This window comes from Blastocystis sp. subtype 4, assembly GCF_000743755.1.
Source record: "Blastocystis sp. subtype 4 strain WR1 chromosome Unknown seqid_0171, whole genome shotgun sequence".
Classification (NCBI taxonomy): Eukaryota; class Bigyra; order Opalinata; family Blastocystidae; genus Blastocystis; species Blastocystis sp. subtype 4.
In genome coordinates this window covers 23,580-43,108 of record NW_014569376.1, presented here as the reverse complement: position 1 = coordinate 43,108, position 19,529 = coordinate 23,580, and the positions used below count along the sequence as shown (strand labels likewise).

The following is a 19,529-nucleotide window of genomic DNA, read 5'->3' as shown; positions in this document are numbered from 1 at the left end:
ACCCGCTATTTAGTGAATGAATTGGCTGCAATGAATATCAAGGTCCGATTTGATGTAGATAAGATTCGTGTTGAATGAAGTCGTTTATGAAAGTGTTTGATGAAAGCAACTTAAACTGAGTTGGACTTGAGTCCAAAAAGATGGCACATAACGTATATGTTGGTATGGATATTGGTACAACCAATAGTTGTGTCAGTATCTTGTATCCAAACGGCTCTGTGAAGGTGGTAGAAGATGAGCTAGGAAAACGTGTTATTAGGTCCGCTGTATGTTTCAAAGAGGGAGGAAAGAGGGTTGTTGGATATCCTGCTGTGAAAGACATAGCAGCAATCAATACTGGCAATGTGGTAATGAATGCAAAGAGGATCATTGGACTGAAGTTTTCAGATCCAAGAGTAAAGACTGCAATGGCTTCTTGCAAGGCAAAAGTGGTAGAAGGTGATAATGGATATGCAGCCTTTTGGATTCCAGTATTGGGTCGTAAAGTTTATCCTGAAGAGATTTATGCGGAAATCATCAATACGTTGTGGAATATGGTAAGAAAGCAAACTGAAGACAAGATTGCGTGTGTGGCAATTACTTGTCCTGCAATGTATAAAAATGAAGAGCGTGTGGCGATAAAGCGTGCTATTGACGCTTCTGTTGTTGATTGTGAAGTGAGAATGCTGAATGAACCGTGCGCTGCAGCTATAGCATATGGATGTCATAATACGGATCAAGATGGTTTATATGCAGTGTATGATCTGGGTGGTGGCACTTTGGATGTTTCTCTTATCCAGGTCCAAAATGGAAACCTTCTTAAGATTCTGAATTGGGGAGGAGACCCAACAATTGGAGGTCAACTCTTTGATGATGACATTGTGCGTTATGTTCGTAGTTCATACCAGGAAGCAGAAGGAGATGATTTGTTGAATGAGGAAGATCGATTAACAAACCTTCTTCGCTACAATCGCTTGTTGTTCAATTTATCCGAGAACTGTCGTTTAGCAAAAGAAGAGCTAGTTTCAACTGATGAGACTACGATTGATATTGATTCTTACATCAGGTTCTTGATGCAAGAGTATCAGATGGTGATAGAGGATCCTATTGAAATGGTGGAAAATGGTTATACACTAACTCTCAAGATACTGAATGATATGATTCATGGTTATATTGAGACCACCATTCAGATCTTAGAGCGATGTATAAGCGAGTCATATTATACGCTAGATGATGTGGACAAAGTTCTATTGGTTGGAGGATCCAGTCGACTACGATTGGTTCATGATTGTCTGGAGAAGAAGTTTGGAGTTTCTCGATGTTCTCAGGAAGTGAATCCTGATACGGTAGTTTCATCAGGTGCAGCATTGTATGCTTATCATAAGATTTTAAGGGACATCACGATTGAAGAGCCAGTAAAGTGGGATGTGTGTACAATGACTTGTAATCGAGGAGAGAATGTATATGATCCGATTATTGAGAGGGGATCCATGATTCCTGCAACTGGTGTGAAGGATTATGCTATTACGAGCATATATGAAGGTTACTTTTGTGACAACATTTTTGAAGGAGATTTGAGGGACCCCAAGACGATGAAGATGTTGAAGTTTTTTGCTTGTGATAATGTGACAATTCAAGACGATCCTGTTATTGTCCGTTATACTTTTGAGATTCGAGAGGATGGAATACTTCATTACAAAGTTGAAGAGTTTAATACTGGTAGAGTTCTTCAGGAGGATACAATTATACATACGGATTAGTTTTGTTTGTTGATGTTCACTTTTGTTTCGATGTTTTGAAGAGTTACGGTATCGATGAGACTCGAACCATTCTTAGTTATTGCTGTATATTTACTAGCAATACATTTCGTTTCTAATGTGATCCTCCGCTTTCCCTAGTAACAATCAGATAGATAACATCAACGACTCTGTTATGTGGAACTGTAAGTTGCTATCAAATGGAAAAGGAAAACAGGAGATCCCAAGAGAAGAAGGGAATTATGCAACTATGAGTGTTTATAGGCATGAAATCCCATTTTCTCGTGGATCTAAGGAAAAGGCAGTCCCAAATGATGCTGTTATATCGAGTCCCTTTTTTAATGTATCAAAGCAATCTATATACAACTACAATCCTGATGGTGAGAAGCTCCTTGTAGTATTTGCAGTGACCGTTGATTCAAAGAATGTTCAATTTGTCATTCTAGTTAATGCATAGGATACAGTTACTGTGGCTGTTTCCAATACATTATATATGCTAGCACAGTATGCTGAGAGATACAAAACCCATACGGTTGTGTTTACATCAACAGAATCCATTGTATCATATGCCACATCTCTTGGGCATACAGTAGTAACAGAAACAGCGTAATCAAGCATTTGAGTAGTTATCTAATAGAGTGAATATTTATAATCTTCCGTTCATTCGTAACATTTTAGAAGTGACACGTTTGTTATTTGATAGTTATTATGTGGGTTACGTGAACAGTGACATATTATTTGGGTCGAATTTATTCTATTTGGTTGAGAGAGCATTGCAGGCACGTCCGCGTCTGAGTGATATTGTGATTTGTGTATGGACTTGCTGATTGGTAGAATGAGATCGCTATGACAGTAAGAGATGTAAATATCACTGAATCCATCACAAGGTTAAGTCTCTCCGAGTTTGATCGTTTCTTACGTACTCGATACGATATAGGAGTGCCACGACATCAGGACAGTGCTGTATCAATTGAATTGTGATTTGATGATAGGATATCTTTCTCTTTTCCAAATCAACTCCATTTGACTCCTTGAATGGGATTGTTGTTGGAAGAATTCTTGTTGATAATTGTTTGATGCGGGTAATGTATTTAGAAGGAGGGGAACTGGTTAGTGCTAACAAATACTGTATTGGAGCATGTTTGGGTTTATGCATAGTGATAGGAGTTCATCAGGGATTTGATGGGTTTAAAGATCACATCAAAGCGGTGAAGGCAAAGTATTCTGACATTTCTTGGAATCAGAAGGTTACTGGTTTTAAGTATCTCAATCATCAGGGGACACTTCGATTGTGTAACCGGATTGTTGGTAAGTATTTGTTTAGTTAATAATGATAAGTAAATACAAAAGATGTTGATTTTATTCCTCAGAGGCCTCCGCATATTACTAAGAAAAAGTAGAGTGAACTGTTTGTTTGCAATCGGCTAGTTTCGATTCCCGCGGTTTTTACCACTCAATTCCCAAGAATTGGGCATTAACCAAATCGAAGAATTTAGTATTCATTTATTGGGGAATGAAGAAGATTTTGTTTTTACTATTCTGTATATATATAAGGTGTCGTATAAATGTAGGTTCTGCAATTCTTTGCTGTTGCGATGCACTAGAAACCAAGAGCTTTGATTCAGTTTGTTTGATTCTATATAATTATTGTTAGTTTTCTTCGGTTGTGTCTCAGAGTTCTCGGAATCGTAAGTAGTGTTTTTTCATCGTTCACTCCTCACGTTATGTAGTTCGTAGTGTAAAAGGAAAGCATAGTACCAAAAGGAAGGGCGTTCAGACTCCTTCTTTGATTTCAGCTAAGGAGAAAGTGTCGTTATTGCAAAAGAGTTTGTTCGATATGTTGATATAACATTCAGGCGAGGAAAAGAAGATATCTACTGAGAGTACAGAAACTGAGCCTGAGATTAGTATGTTATCGAAGTCTGCATCGAAAAAGATTAATAAGAGAGAAGCTGGCTCAAAGAAAGATAATAACGAGCAGGCTGAAGAAGAAGAATCTCTCAATGAGTCAATGGAAGGATCATCTGTGGTAATGCAGAAAGTGACTAACAATGAAGAAAATGAGGTTAAGGTACATTCTAAGAAGATTGGGAACGAAGAGGGTAAGGTTGTAGTTGAGAAGAGTACAATGGTTAATAAAACCAAGAAGGGTAAAGGGGAGGATGGGAATGATGATGAGAAGCCTCCCATGAATGGTAAGAAGATAAGGAATGATGATGGTGATGATGGAGATGATGATGATGGTGGTGATGAAGTGGGTGATAATGAGAAGCCTCCCATGAATGGTAAGAAGACAAGAAATGATGATGGTGATGATGATAAATCTTCTAAGAAGGGAAAGAAGACAATGAATGATGATGATGGAGAGGATAAATCTAAGAAGGGAAAGAAGACAATGAATGATGATGATGGTGATGATGATGATGGTGGAGATGACGATAAGAAGTCTTCTAAGAAGGATAAGAAGGCAATGAATGATGATGGTGATAATGGAGATAATGGTGATGAAATGGGTGATGATGATGATGATAAATCTTCTAAGAAGGGAAAGAAGGCAAGAAATGATGATGGAAATGATGGTGATGATGGTGGAGATGACGATAAGAAGTCTTCTAAGAAGGATAAGAAGACAATGAATGATAATGGTGATGATGATGATGATGGTGATGATGATGGAGATGATAAATCTTCTAAGAAGGATAAGAAGGCAAGAAATGATGATGATGGTGATGATGATGGAGATGATGGTGATAATGGTGATGAAATGGGTGATGATGAGAAGCCTCCCATGAATGATGATAAATCTTCTAAGAAGGATAAGAAGACAATGAATGATGATGGAGATGATGGTGATGATGATGGTGATGATGATGATGATAAGTCTTCTAAGAATGATAAGACAATGAATGATGATGGTGATAATGGTGATGATGGAGATGATGGTGATGATGGTAATAATGGAGATGATGGAGATGATAAATCTTCTAAGAATGATAAGAAGACAATGAATGATGATAGTGATGATGGAGATGATGGTGATGATGATGATAAGTCTTCTAAGAAGGATAAGAAGACAATGAATGATAATGGAGATGATGGTGATGATCTAAGAAGGGTAAGAAGACAATGAATGATAATGGAGATGATGATGATGGTGATGATGATGATAAGTCTTCTAAGAATGATAAGACAATGAATGATGATGGTGAGGATGGTGATGATGGAGATGATGGTGATGATGATGGAGATGATGATGATAAGTCTTCTAAGAAGGATAAGAAGACAATGAATGATGATGGTGATGATGGAGATGATAAGTCTTCTAAGAATGATAAGACAATGAATGATGATAGTGATGATGGTGATAATGGTGATGATGGAGATGATGGTGATGATGGTGATGATGATGATAAGTCTTCTAAGAAGGATAAGAAGACAATGAATGATGATGGAGATGATGGTGATGATGATGATGATAAATCTTCTAAGAAGGGTAAGAAGACAATGAATGATGATAGTGAGGATGATGATGATGGAGATGATAAATCTTCTAAGAATGATAAGAAGACAATGAATGATGATGGTGAGGATGGTGAGGATGGTGAGGATGGAGATGATGATGATAAGTCTTCTAAGAAGGGTAAGAAGACAATGAATGATGATAGTGGTGATGATGATGATAAGTCTTCTAAGAATGATAAGACAATGAATGATGATAGTGATGATGGAGATGATGGTGATGATGGTGATGATGATAAATCTTTTAAGAAGGATAAGAAGACAATGAATGATGATGGAGATGATGGAGATGATGGAGATGATGGTGATGATGATGATAAATCTAAGAAGGGTAAGAAGACAATGAATGATAATGGAGATGATGATGATGGTGATGATGATGATAAGTCTTCTAAGAATGATAAGACAATGAATGATGATAGTGATGATGGTGATGATGATGGAGATGATAAATCTTCTAAGAAGGATAAGAAGACAATGAATGATAATGGTGATGATGGAGATGATGGTGATGATGATGATAAGTCTTCTAAGAAGGATAAGAAGACAATGAATGATGATGGAGAGGATGGTGATGATGATGGTGATGATGGAGATGATAAGTCTTCTAAGAATGATAAGACAATGAATGATGATAGTGATAATGGTGATGAAATGGGTGATGATGAGAAGCCTCCTATGAATGATGAGAATGAAGGAGAGACTTCTAAGGATATGAAGGTTGACAAGGAAGTTAAGTCCAGAATTGAAACCGCAAAGAAAGAACAGGCCAAAGGATCTGAAACTCCTTCTAAATCTGTTAAGAAGATTGTTAAGCCTAAATTGAACGAAGCTCAGGATCGTCGACGTAAGAACAAATCTCTTCGCGAGACTGGTTCTCGCAAGATCACAGTATCTATAAACGCTTTGATTATCGCTCTTGGAGTGATCGTAGTCCTTCTCATTGTTTTTGGAGTTTCTTGTAGGCATCGTTCAGCTCCTGTGAAAGCAAAGTTTGTCGAATGATGGAAGAGTGATAGATAGTTTGGCTGAGAAGAAGAATTTGATTGACAAAGTAGCGAAGACTCCTGAAGAATCAATTTATCACTCAGAAGTAGCAACAGATGAAAGTAGCTTAATTCATTCACCAGGAGTTCAAGAAGAGAGTTTTATGATTGATGAAGAAGAACCTGCATTCACCACTCGTGTAATGAAGTCCAGTCGTCGTCATGGTCGTCGTTCAGTGAGAAAGCAAGATAATTAGTAATGAGTAGATGAAGCAACGAGGATAAGTGTATTTCGTGTTCTTGTTTAATAAACACACCACCCAAATCACATTCGAAAGAGTCCAAAGGTTGTATCTTCGATTATCGAGTGTTGGATACACGAACTCATACTCAACCCTAACACTTTCCGTATATCCCTGTAAGGAATCACACCATCATCCCACAAACGAGCAGTACTGTACAGATAACTACTCTCATGCTCATACTTCTCGAGAATTGGCTTCTTAAAGGCTTCTTCTTCCTCTTTACTCCATGTGCCACCTACTTCTCATCTCTTTCAACAATGCCTACCTTTCTTTTCAATACCGTCTCGTTTTACTGTACTAAGTACCGTTGCTGCCTGAATTCCGCCCATCACAGAAATATGGCTGTTTGGTAACATATACAAGAACCGCGGAGAGAAGGCTCTTCCTGCCATTCCATAATTGCCAGCTCCATAACTTCCACCAATTATAAGTGTAACTTTCGGACATTTCGTGGTTGAAACTGCAGTTACAAGTTTTGCTCCATGCTTAGCAATTCCCTGTCTTTCGTACTCAGAACCAATCATAAAACCGGTGATATTTTGGAGGAACAGAAGGGGGATCTTCCTTTGTGAACAAATTTCGATGAAGTGAACTGCCTTCAAAGTCGATTCTGAAAACAGAATTCCATTGTTTGCAACAATCCCAATTGGAATTCCAAAAAGAGATGCGAATCCAGTCACCATCGTAGTTCCATATTCCTTCTTAAATTCCAAGAAACGAGAACCATCAACCACTCGAGCAATGATCTCCCGAACATCAAAACTCTTTTTCGGATCATGGGAAATAATTCCTGCGATCTCACTACTATCATACAAAGGAGCTTCAGAGTCCATGAAATTCACTGGCGAATCCTCACCCAAATTCATATACTGAATCATATTTCGCGCCATTTCACATGCTTCTTTCTCATTATCAGCCAGATAATCGGTCACACCACTCAATCGAGAATGTACTTCGGATCCGCCTAGTTCTTGTGCACTAATAACCTCTCCTGTAGCTGCTTTCACCAAGGGGGGACCTCCTAGGAAAATAGTTCCATTTCCCCGAACTATGATAGACTGATCGGACATACAGGGAACATAAGCACCTCCAGCAGTACAACTTCCAAACACCTACAGTAACAGAAAATATAAAGAAGTACGATAGAGATTTGAGGGATCTTCTTTGCAGACATGTTGGCTTGATTATAGAAAATACGACCAAAATGATCTCGATCAGGAAACACATCTGCTTGCTTCGGAAGATTGGCACCTCCAGAATCAACTATACGGAATTCTCAGCGGTTGTATCATACCCATGTAAATACAGGGAAGGTGATTCTGTTCGGCAATTTCCTGAGCTCGAAGATGCTTCTTTACTGTAATGGGATAATACGTACCGCCTTTTACTGTGGCATCATTTGCAATGATCATACACTGATGACCATGTATTCGTCCAATTCCTGTCACAATCCCGCCACTTGGAACCTCTTCTTCATATAGCTCTTCTCCAGCAAGAGGAGACAACTCCAAAAAGGGTGATCCCATGTCTAAAATACATCCAATTCTCTGTCGAGGAAGCATCTTGTTCCGTTTCAGATGTCTTGCTATGGATTTGGTATCTCCACCTATCCTTAATTCACTTCCAATTGTTTTACCTGCTGTAGCCCTCTTGAGATGATCAAGATAGTCATTTTCTAACTGGGTGTTATACCGTTGATTTTCCTAGTGTAGAGGAGAATATTCAAACTGTACTTTGTACTCTTCCGAAAAGAGGTTCACATGACTTGGTAAAACCGTAGAAACGAATCGAACAGCAGAGAAACCCACTTTTCTAACTGATTTGACCACTCGTAGCATGTGAGAACGGAATTATGACAAATCAATAATATACTTCTATTGATCTTATCACCAAAAAAAAAGAATTCAATAGATTTGATAATATGACTAGCAGCAAGTACTGATTATCTCAAGGATTTCCCTTTTTGGTATTTTTACTAATGACTGTATCATGGTAATTTGAGAGTGTGGAAAGAAATACTGTACTCTGATAAGTGTGAATACCGCGGGAATCAAATGAATTCAGATTGAAAAACAGTTAATCAATTATAGAATGAGTTCGGACACTTATTATATTGGAATAGACCTTGGGACAACCAACTGTTGTGCTTGTGTCTTAGAACCCAACAACAGAACGAGTGTTATTTCATATGATAATGGCGATAGACTCCTTCGTTCTATTGTCTGCTTCAACAGTGATGGAACTATCACTGTCGGGAAAGCAGGATTGAAACCTAGGGAGATTACCAAAGGAAATGTTGTTACAAATGCAAAACGTATTTTTGGAATGGCCTATGATTCTTCTCATGTATCCTTAATGAAGAATTACTGTAGGGCGAAGGTGGTGAAGGGTGATGATGGAAATGCTGGATTTTTTATCCCTTCGTTGAATCGAATCGTAATGCCAGAGGAGATCAGCATGTATTTAATAAAGGAGATGTATTCTCATGCTTTGGCCAAGATCGACGGACGTCCTATCGGTAGCGTCACAATCACAGTTCCTGCTACCTATACTTTAGCTCAGCGAGCCTTGACTCGAGATGCTGCGATAAAGGCTGGGATCACAGTTCCAATTCGTATTCTGAACGAGCCTACAGCAGCTGCAATTGCCTATGGAGTTCAAAACACAAGCAAGGATGGTCACATTCTAATCTATGATTTGGGAGGTGGTACTTTTGATGTATCCATTGTGACAGTGGAGGATGGCAAATCGTTTAATTTCTTATGTAAGGACGGAGATATAGCAATTGGAGGAGAGAATTTTGATCGTAACCTTGCCCTGTATATCGCAAATTCATACGCTAATGATACAGGAAATGATGAACTTATGCCCGAAGATCTGGAAAGGAAAGGTGATGAAGGCTATTTGAAAGCGAAGTTCAAATTGATGGACATTTGCAAAGAAGCCAAAGAAACACTATCAGAACAGAGTATGGAATGCACAGAAGTAGATTTGGAGCCCTATTTCAGTACACTGAAGAACGTGTTGAAGATTGATGATTTCGATATGGACCCAGAGGAGATGTGGGAATATAAGATAACACGTGAGGAGTTAGAGCAGATAATTAAGAACGATATTGATAGTACAATCTCCATCACAAAGCGATGTATTGACAATTGCGGTCTTACGACTTCTGATTTTGATGCTGTTGTTTTAGTGGGAGGATCTAGTAGAATTCCCATGGTAATGAGGCTATTAGCTGAGGTCTTTGATAATGTTATCTCTGATGACATAAATCCAGATGAATGTGTGGCTATCGGAGCTTCACTATTTTGCAAACAGAATATGAATGATGGAAATATCAAAGACCGAACTGCATCTACAATTAGTGTAGAGACTCGTACGGGTTGTTATGAAACGATTATTCCTCGTAATGTTTATTTCCCTACGGAGGGTCATCATACATTCTTCTTGAGTGATAGAAATGTTGGGTATTTTGCTGCTCCAATATTTGAGGGCCATGATGAGGGAGAATCTAGTCGAAAGTTATTGACTACAATTGAGGTGAATAATGATGATTTGATTGGAGAGGCCCATAAGTTGATTTTCAACTATAAGATTAATTTAGAAGGTGAACTTACTGTACAAGTTATAGATGAGAACAGTAATGATGTATTAATTGAAGAACATTGCGTATTGTGAATTGTTTGTTGCCTAGAATTACGCCATGAAATTGGCTCTTTTTTGTCACTAAGTTGAAGACGACACAGAAGGCTCTGATGTATAAGGAAGTTGTTGTATCTACTTCTCTAAAAGAAAATACAATCAACATATGGGATATCCATTCATGTACCAATATCTTTGAGTTTAAGGAGAATGTGAGTTCGAAGAATGGTTGACTTTGATACAGGAATTGATTCATAGGATGTGCTTTGGTGAATGCTGTTAATCGATGTGATGACTACGGTTTATATCCTCAGAGTATATATTCAGTTCAAGTCTCCTTCTTGTGTCCGAAATGATGTTTAGACACCAAAACCGTATATCAATACTTGGAAGTATGGAAAAGCGGCTCCTATTTTCCGAAATGCGGTTGCTGAGAAGGTAGAAGATTGATGATCGGTTTTAAGTCCAGATGACTTGTCTTTGTCCATCTTTTGATAATACATACTTATTTGGTGGTAGTGCTTCTGGAAAATTGTATTATAAGTAATTCTTTCATATTATATAGGTACATTTGGTATTTGAGTTCAGGCGACTTGTTACGTGTTATCGATGCCCATTACAAGGTATTAGCAATAGAACTGACTGATTTTTAGGCTCTATCTGTCATTCGCTGTCTTCCTGACATGAGTTCCATCGTTACTGGAGGAGATGTTCGCTCGTTTCTCTCTATTGATAAGTAGGACGGTCTGATTCGGCAATGGAACCTTGCTGAGATTATTGGTGGCCTCGATGATGTTAATTGCGCCATAAAACCTCTTTGGACAGTGAGTGAGCATTCTCTTTCCATCACTGATCTTGCTATTCGTTCTGGGAGTAGGAATTTGCGATGTTCTTAAATCTCAGTGTATTTGCTCTCAAGCAGTGCAGACAAGACGATTCGAATTTGGGACTTATTCAGTCATCGTCTTCTGAGCACAATTTCGACTCCATCCGTTATTCATTGTGTATGTGTCATGTCATTGTATCATTTTAGTTAACCCTTTCTCATACTGAACATCAATGTTATGCAGGTTCTGGAGATGGCTCTATCTTCCTCATTGATTTAACGCATTCTCTGGAAGCAAGTGTATTAGCTGGAGGGGAAGGAAATAATGGTGTGTCCTTTGTTGCGGCTCATACGGGAGCTACGACATGCATAGCCATTTCAGGTGATGATAGCAAGATTGTAAGTGGAGGTGAAGATGGTCGTATCTTTGTATTTCTGTTTCTTTTCTGTTTGAAATAGGTTTGGGATTGTCAAAGTATGCAAGTTCTCCGGGAATATAAGGGGAATAATGCTTCATCAAAGATGAGTCCGAAGGAAGGAACAGATGAAAAACGGATTATTTTTATCGATGTTATTCCATATCCAACACTTTTGTTTGAAAGTAGGAGTACCATAGAATCTGTGATGTGAAGATGAGAATGTGATGTATCCAGTTAAGAGCTTGAAGAAGTATAAAACATCTGATATGATGGCATTTGAACCAGTTCTTACACTCGCTGATATGACTGCTTCGGATCCTATCGAGACTGTTCACTTTGTGGGTGGAAACACTCAGTCTACTATTCCAACAACCATTCCAACAACTGCTTCGTTAATGGAAGTGTATGGATGAATGGTGCATTCAGTGTAGTGAGGAAACGAAGCATACAAAGGAAGCCAAAGAGGATGAGTTGGAGAAGGCCAAAGCATTAGCAGGTTTAGTCTGGAGAATGGATTGAGTTGTAGCCAAATGGCAAAATATCGCAGAGCGACTGTATATGCATGCTCTATCGTCTGAACGGGAGTCGGGTTCAAAGTAGTTCATTTAGTGTCCCATGTTTCTTGCGAATCATAATCACCCTTGCATACTATTCATTGGATTATGCGAATAAAGGATCAATTTGTTTCGTGAAGAGTGAATAGCTCTTGCCGTAGATGCGACATCACCTCTAACAATCTGGAAACCAACATATCAACACCATTTGTTTTGTAGTTCTATTTGTAAGAACAATTATTATATTCAAACAAAAAATGAAGTCAATACATTCAGTGAAAGGATTGTCCACAATAATTAGTAATAATGGCAAGTATATTACAAGTTTACAGGAATACAGAATAATGGCTCAATTCATAAAAGAAACTCCCGAAGAATTGTTTTGTATTCCTTTTCTCAAACACTTTTACAATTATGAGTAAATCATTTACAGACCTTATACATGAACGCCGTAGTATCAGATCGTTGGAATACATTTCGAGTATTAGGTCTAGGTTTGATAGTACTCCTGTTGAGATTGATAAGATAAATCGAATCATGGAAAAGATTATTCTCTGTCCGAATGCTGGAAACCAACAAGTAGGTGTTCAGATTATCATAGTTATTGAAGGCATATTATATCTACGCTGTAACAAACCGATCAAAAATTGAAGCAATTTGCAAGGCTTCGGGACAAGGATGGGTCCAACAGGTGATTGTTTACTCTCTTCTTCATTCTAGGCCCCTCTTCTCTTCGTTTTCTGTTGTGAGTGTAAAGATCATTTCTATGGACGTCGAGGTCTCGAGTTATATGCTCTTCAAGATGCAACCATCGCTCAGACATATGCTGTTTTGGCATGTCAAGAAGAGGGATTAAGTAAGTGATAAATACACTCTAATAGCTAGAATCTTGCTGGGTAGGCAGTTTTAGTGAGAGTGAAGTATCATCCATTCTTCAGATCCCATCACATCTGCGTCCAGTTGGCATTCTTCCATGTGGTTACAGTACTGCAAATCCTCGTCATGAACGCACACGAAAGGAGGTTTCTGATACATTTACTTTGTACAAGTTTTGTGTTTCTTCCTAAACAAGGATTACTGTTCTGTATAAGCATTACTCCGATGCTTTGGAATAAACATGAAGCCAGAGTCGACAGGACCGAGAAACATCTCGGAAATGTGAATCCAATCCTTTGGATTCCGGCTCCCAAGCAACGTTTCCAACTCTGATCGACCAACATAGTGACAAGGACGTTGATTAATCGTCTGAGGTCGTTCGAGGATTCCTACTGGTACATATCGACAAAGAAAGGAGAGCCATTCCAAGAGAAATCGTCGTGTCCGATCGACTCCTTGAGCGTCTGATCCCCAGTGTTCGAGACCATAGTTTACGAAAGTATGAATCATATCAAGACGCTCTGGTGCCGAAATATCCCAAATTCCTGTGAGTTATGAGTATATCACAATTCCACGTTTCTCCTTGATTTCTGTACAAATCCACGGTTTGGTTAATGCTCCTCGACCAATCATAATTCCATCCAAAATGCCGTCTTCTAAGTGATGTTGGTAGGACTATATGTGACTACAAATCTCGAAATCAACTTGATAATCAAATACGTCTCCATTTCCAATGAATGTCATTCCAGGAAGAGAAGGATCTTCACTCAATGCACATCGTTTGACATATCTTCATATTACTCTCTTCATTGACTCTACTCCCAATCAGCTGTTTTTGTATAACGACTCTGCCTCGTTCTTCCGTGAATGATCACTCCTTCCACACGAGCACCTGTACGCCCACGAATCGCCTGAAAATATTTACAGCAACAGACTATAAACGTACCTGGAGTTGAGGAATCAATCGATGAGTAGTATTCTCATGATCTCCGGTTCGTGTCTTTACGAGTAGAGGAATACGATCCAGACTGCTTAGCATGCCTCCTACAATCCGTTTCATTCTTCCCACTTTCATCAATAATCCGGCTCCTGCTCCGGTTCTTCCAATACTATCAATCGGACAGCCTGTGTTGAAGTCAACAAAGTCAACATTCAGATCTCGGCGAATCATCTCACATACAGCACAGGCATCTTCCACTCGGCCTGTTGCTAACTGAACTCCAAAACACTTTTCTGATGGGTGCCGACGTAATAAGGCCCATTCTGAAGATTGTGATTTGAGAAGATTACTGCACATCACCATTTCGGAACATGTAATGTCAGCACCAAAATCTACACAAATTCGTCGAAAAGGAAGGTTTCCAACTGTCGTTAATGGTGCGATGTACACCTTCCCATGAAAATCCAGCTTATGAATTTCAGAGTCCGCAAGAGCTCCAATCGGATGAGGATTGGTTTTCAATTCATCCACCCAAGAAGCATATTCGAAGTGATAAGTCTTTTTGCGAATAGCTGCTGCAATTTCATTCCCTCTGTTCAACTACAAATGAAAGTTAACCTTTGTTGTCACTTCAACAATGGGATGCTGTTCGGTTTCAGGTTTCACTATCAATCGATAGTTGTGACTGTTTGTATGTGACAAGGCCCAACGACAATTCAATCCTGCTGGACAGTACCCATGTTCCTTCCAGATAGGACACATATCTCCGATATCTGCTTCCTTCCGTTTAAAGAATGCTGCAACGTCGTGCTCATACTTACAGCTGGATCCAAATGGACATGACTGTTCCAATGCAGTAAACCGGCACTACCAATGAAGGAATGCAACTACATCAACCAGAGTATCATATTCATGTCGTTCCTTTAATCCAACTTCCGTTTTGGATCGTTTTGTGTTGTGTGATTTTGCCCCAACGTTTGTTTGATCACCTACATTGAAATATCAACATTCAAAGTACTGGTTGGTGAATCTTTATTATTTGTCTCTGCAATATATCTAGAATCAAGATCCAACTCTATCCTTACTCTCTTCGAATTCCTACAGTACTATATACAGGATCGTCACAATACTCCTTTATTACCATCTTTTGTTTTTGCTGAACACTATTCCCTTCCTTTCTAATCACTAATTCACAATCCATAGTCACACAAAGGAATTGAAGAGCTTTCTCCATCCTTCCCTTCTCTATCGGTCATTCTCGTCAACATAAAGAGTACAGAGAAAGTGGAGCACTCATAAGAATGACTTAAGAACAAACAATGGATTCCTGTGCAGATTTTACTGTCCTACAATTGGCTAGTAATAGTAGCACATCATGAATCAATTTGTTAATAATATCAAATACACTTTGATAGAACTCAATCGTCACTTTGCTCTATGCTTTGATAATCCACTACTAGAGTACTATAATAGATTTCACCACTCGATATTTCTCACCTTCGACTTCCAGTAATTCTTTTCCTTGCTTCGCTTTTCGTAAGTGAACTACTTCTGTAACTAAACTTCCATCCTTGATCTATCCATTATCTTTCCAAATCGATAATACAGCAAATCGCACCCAATAGTCCTTTTCTAATGGAATGAGTGTCGTTTCTTCAATTGTTCCATCAAAGCAGTCTTTGATAGCAAAGAGAAACTGGAGAAACGAAGAGAGAGTCTACAGTGAACAAGATGAGCAAGTATAACAGCACAACAATCTGAAATTGTCTGAATAGAAGCGCTATTGATTGATGTGAGGAATGAAAGCAAGAGAGATTCAATCGTTTGAATCTGACCAAGTGTAACTGTCTGCAAAGAACTGGAATAGAGAATTGGAGAATTAGATGTAGAGAAGGAAGAATCACAAACCTAATTGTGATGAATTCTGGAATCCAACTTTAATAAGAAATGAATAAATTGTTGATCCAATTAGACATACTTCACCTGTCAACAACAGGGATTTTAAGTCCCAATCTTGAAAGGAATAGGGATCTTCTTCACCAAGTGATGCTTTCTTTAGAATTACACGTTTTACTGATCTTCCATTCTGTTTACTCTCAATAACTGGAGGAAAACGCTACCCTTAATCTCACTAACAATCATTACCGTCACAATGGACGAGTATATGAAAGGAATGGATTTATCAACTACAGGATCCGCAAGATATTGGATACACTTCTTCATATCAACCTAATCGTTATTCTTTCTTCGTTTCTTCACCTTCATTCGTTCAGTTCGTTGTTGAACCAACTGGACGAAGTTTTCACTTTGGACTATCTATTCTAGTCATCTATTCACTTTCGCTACAATCACTCGCTCAACAGTCCATTCACCGCTGTCTTCATCGGTTTCCACTTGATTCTCTTGCATGGTTCGATACTCCTTCTCTAAGACATGCTCAAGACAGAGGACCTGCTCATCTGTCAGACCCTTTGTTTGGAACATCCCAACAAACAACCAACACAAAAGGTAATCTACAATTGACGGTTCATAATTCCACGAAGCTTCTCCACATCAATACTATAAACCGAATCTCCACTAGTTCTTGCCGATTTTTTCTGTAGTGGTGCAAAAACAGGATGTTTGAGAAGATCCTACTCATCAACTCCACCAGGAATACCTACTTCGTATGACATTCGAAGAGTACAATCGAACTGCGTCAGATTCCGTAAGACTTCTTGGAGATGAGGAATTGCTTCGCCTCTTTCCCGAGCCTTCATAATCAATGGATGATCTCCAAACCACCACGAATAATGTAACTGATCCTCTTCAAACTAGACATCACATTCCCCAATCACCCTCACTTTTTGTCGAATCGATTCTTCATGACGAGAACGAGTTGACTGTCCAGAAAGAATCGAATAGAGACGGTTCCATAGCTATGAATCAAAATACCAACACTTTCTCACAGGTGAAGAATTCCCATGGGGAATTGAATCAAATCGAAACCACAAGACACATTGTCGATAGAGAGTGAGACACAGAAGGTCCGATTCATCATCCTTCAATACGTCTCGTAGTACACGAAACGATGATTTGTTCCAGTAAGAATGACACAATCGACTGAATGCTTGTGAGCAAACACAATCTTTCATCACCTCTTCATAACTAGTCATTATGCTTGTTCCTCAATCGTACGGAGCCGATTCAATTAGTAGATGTGCTAATGACAGACCCAGATTCCACACATCTGCAGTAGCACCACGAGTACAGGAATCACATAGAAGATACTCTGGAGGTGTATTTTCAAATGTCGTAAACTAGAAATGATTCACACAGAATCACATTCTACCTGACCCACACTAATGTTACCCTCTATCCCAATTTCTGTAGTCCCAAAATCTCCTAGTTTTACAATCCAATTCATTCCATTGTAAGAGGGAAGCTCATAATCTCCCCATGGAAACTGAAATATCAAATTCCTTTCTGGACTCTTGGTTAGAAAGAAATTCAACAGTTTCACATCATAATGAACCACCCCATACTATATGTCAATTCCCGTGATTATCAATTACCACCCGATTGGCTACATATAAGCTAAGAACCATTTGGAAGAAGAAGGAGAGAATAAGTTGTGAGTTGATTTCACTACCATGCTTCAAATAGGTTTCCAGATCCCCACAATTGTTGTATTCCATTCGAAGATACAAATACTCATCAGAGGGAGGTGCTGAAGAGAGAATAGGTGGTGGGAAAAGTGTTGTGAAGGCACCAAAGAGTTGTGTATACAGGGGAAGTACTTGATGAGTTACCAATAAGGACAGAAGCAAAGAACAGTACAAATCCTGTTTCGCAACAACATCCAATTCTTTAAATGAATGAATCCAAAAAGAAATACGTTTTCGACGAAGCAGAGAAAGATTCATTACGCTCAAAGCCTCTTCTCCTTTTGGTGTTTGTGTTTGAAAAACTACCTTATAACCTCCTTCTCCTATAAATCGAAGATGAGTGAAGAATGAATGAAAAGTTGAAGATGATTGATGCATGGATGAAGTGTGAAATACATTCATGATTGTCCAATTGGTGATAAGTTGATTCAGAAATGGATGAGATGCAGAAAGAGTGTCAATAGATGAAGACGTCAGATAAGGAAGAATCCAGTGAAGAAGAGACAAACGTTGAATACGAGTGATATGTGCGATATTCCAATAACTCTGAGTAACAGGTCGAGAGATATGGACAGTATCAGATACTAGTGAGAATCATTCCATATGACATACCTTGAAGGATTGATTGACGTCTACGATTCCATTTCTTGTGATTTGCATCTAGAAATATGATTGAGAATCAATCAGTACCTAAGATTGGTAATTCACCTAGAACAGAAGAGGTTTCCAATGAACTCAATACAGACTCATTCAGTTGACTTCGTGATCCAATTCCTGTTCCTTGTACACGAGAAAGAGTGGGAGAGAAGAATGATGCATTGATTTGTGTTGTTCCAGTGAGAAAGGTTGACTGATCATCCACACTCAAATTATACTGACCATCAGGAGTGTGGTAGTAGTCAGCACCAGCATGATTCCTATTAAACTCCTCTCGACGAAGTTGGTGCAGAAGGGATTCATCTTCATCGATTGCAGAAGGCATAGAAATATGACGAGAACGAATTGGAGTTGGAGACAAAATTGATTGGGAAGGTTGAATTGACGAATTCAGCTCTTCTCGTACAGTGAGGCCTTGTTTGACAGCTTCTTCCATTTGAAGAATGCGACTAATCAAATCCATTTTCTTTCCTGAGGTTTTCGCTCCATAACTTCGACATAACTCACGAAGATGTTCCACTGTGAGCTTCTGAAGTTCTTCTGTTCGTGATTGATGCGACTGCTGAAGTGTGGGAGGAATGGACAATTGCGAGGTAGAGAGTCGGGATTGTGGATCTACTGACATTGTAAAAGACGACTGACTGGGCTGAAGCGTAGAAGAGGATGTATGAAGAGAGGACTCTTCAGAAGAAGCAATATGAGTAACTGCTTGAATTGCTCTCCGAAGATTATTTGTAATAGATCGAGGAATCACATATTTCACTTGCAAACCAAATACGGTTTTTCGAATACCTAATCATCAAACACCTCTCAGAACCTCCTACCCAACTTAAGAGCATTAAGTGAAAACTCAGATATATGCTGTGGTGACCAATCAGAGGGGATATCGACTTGGAAGTCACCAACACGTTGATGTTTCTATGAACTAAATAAAAACAATTGTTTCCACTGCAAGACTCTTTTGCAAATAACCCAAATCCTCTTCGGTCATTGTTGCAAGAACACTAATCATTCCCGGTAGTGGATCCTCCTCGATTGTAGCATCATCAGATTCCTATCCGATTACAACTTATAAAGCTTCCCTCACATCTTCATCCGATAAGTGAACTATTCCAAATTTCCTTTTTACATTCGACTTTTCAGAATTGAACAGATTCGAAAAAATAGATGTTGATCCTGAAGGATTCGTTGTTGGTTTTGTCCCTTGCAATCGCGATGATATACTGGATTTAGGTTTGACAAACTGAACTAAAGATGATATTCATTTTATTTGAAGAAATACACAATCCATCCGAATTGTCATCAGTTGGTTGTCCAAGACTCATATCTGTTGAGCTGAAGGCAATTTATATAGAATATCTCAACAAGATAGTTGCCACCAAGAAATGAATAACAAACATCAACGTATATAGTACATAA

The 19,529-nt window shown here is 38.8% G+C and overlaps 9 protein-coding genes across 9 annotated transcripts; 5 read left to right on the top strand and 4 right to left on the bottom strand.

The window, feature by feature from the left end:
- Nucleotides 1-140: 140 nt before the first annotated feature.
- JH06_3350 (chaperone HSP70) lies at nt 141-1,739 on the top strand (the record flags this gene model as incomplete). Its single annotated transcript, XM_014671341.1, has 1 exon — nt 141-1,739. The coding sequence occupies one exon, from the start codon at nt 141-143 to the stop codon at nt 1,737-1,739; it is 1,599 nt and encodes a 532-aa protein (XP_014526827.1).
- Nucleotides 1,740-2,229: 490 nt separating this feature from the next.
- Nucleotides 2,230-2,717, top strand: JH06_3349 (hypothetical protein; the record flags this gene model as incomplete). Its single annotated transcript, XM_014671340.1, has 3 exons — nt 2,230-2,342; nt 2,374-2,548; nt 2,571-2,717. The coding sequence occupies 3 exons, from the start codon at nt 2,230-2,232 to the stop codon at nt 2,715-2,717; spliced, it is 435 nt and encodes a 144-aa protein (XP_014526826.1).
- A 3,849-nt stretch (nt 2,718-6,566) lies between these two features.
- JH06_3348 (methylcrotonoyl- carboxylase) lies at nt 6,567-8,384 on the bottom strand (the record flags this gene model as incomplete). Its single annotated transcript, XM_014671339.1, has 6 exons — nt 6,567-6,781; nt 6,812-7,658; nt 7,688-7,809; nt 7,841-8,152; nt 8,183-8,249; nt 8,280-8,384. 6 exons carry the CDS (start codon nt 8,382-8,384, stop codon nt 6,567-6,569), a joined length of 1,668 nt encoding a protein of 555 aa, XP_014526825.1.
- Nucleotides 8,385-8,851: 467 nt separating this feature from the next.
- On the top strand, nt 8,852-10,227 carry JH06_3347 (chaperone; the record flags this gene model as incomplete). The annotated part of the gene is made up of 2 exons (XM_014671338.1): nt 8,852-8,892; nt 8,919-10,227. The coding sequence occupies 2 exons, from the start codon at nt 8,852-8,854 to the stop codon at nt 10,225-10,227; spliced, it is 1,350 nt and encodes a 449-aa protein (XP_014526824.1).
- Nucleotides 10,228-10,464: 237 nt separating this feature from the next.
- JH06_3346 (hypothetical protein) lies at nt 10,465-12,036 on the top strand (the record flags this gene model as incomplete). Its single annotated transcript, XM_014671337.1, is given in 12 exon segments — nt 10,465-10,536; nt 10,555-10,629; nt 10,661-10,734; nt 10,757-10,814; nt 10,845-10,901; nt 10,932-11,064; nt 11,095-11,195; nt 11,225-11,446; nt 11,477-11,618; nt 11,650-11,839; nt 11,868-11,932; nt 11,963-12,036. The coding sequence occupies 12 exon segments, from the start codon at nt 10,465-10,467 to the stop codon at nt 12,034-12,036; spliced, it is 1,263 nt and encodes a 420-aa protein (XP_014526823.1).
- A 491-nt stretch (nt 12,037-12,527) lies between these two features.
- JH06_3345 (nitroreductase) lies at nt 12,528-13,057 on the top strand (the record flags this gene model as incomplete). The annotated part of the gene is made up of 4 exons (XM_014671336.1): nt 12,528-12,569; nt 12,592-12,681; nt 12,711-12,846; nt 12,891-13,057. 4 exons carry the CDS (start codon nt 12,528-12,530, stop codon nt 13,055-13,057), a joined length of 435 nt encoding a protein of 144 aa, XP_014526822.1.
- A 7-nt stretch (nt 13,058-13,064) lies between these two features.
- Nucleotides 13,065-14,950, bottom strand: JH06_3344 (tRNA-dihydrouridine synthase; the record flags this gene model as incomplete). The annotated part of the gene is given in 9 exon segments (XM_014671335.1): nt 13,065-13,411; nt 13,442-13,541; nt 13,572-13,656; nt 13,686-13,777; nt 13,813-14,406; nt 14,425-14,673; nt 14,704-14,795; nt 14,825-14,862; nt 14,892-14,950. 9 exon segments carry the CDS (start codon nt 14,948-14,950, stop codon nt 13,065-13,067), a joined length of 1,656 nt encoding a protein of 551 aa, XP_014526821.1.
- Nucleotides 14,951-16,319: 1,369 nt separating this feature from the next.
- On the bottom strand, nt 16,320-17,212 carry JH06_3343 (serine/threonine protein kinase; the record flags this gene model as incomplete). Its single annotated transcript, XM_014671334.1, has 6 exons — nt 16,320-16,439; nt 16,470-16,619; nt 16,650-16,724; nt 16,755-16,953; nt 16,984-17,105; nt 17,138-17,212. The coding sequence occupies 6 exons, from the start codon at nt 17,210-17,212 to the stop codon at nt 16,320-16,322; spliced, it is 741 nt and encodes a 246-aa protein (XP_014526820.1).
- A 920-nt stretch (nt 17,213-18,132) lies between these two features.
- JH06_3342 (hypothetical protein) lies at nt 18,133-19,101 on the bottom strand (the record flags this gene model as incomplete). The annotated part of the gene is given in 3 exon segments (XM_014671333.1): nt 18,133-18,902; nt 18,935-19,028; nt 19,048-19,101. The coding sequence occupies 3 exon segments, from the start codon at nt 19,099-19,101 to the stop codon at nt 18,133-18,135; spliced, it is 918 nt and encodes a 305-aa protein (XP_014526819.1).
- Nucleotides 19,102-19,529: the final 428 nt, after the last annotated feature.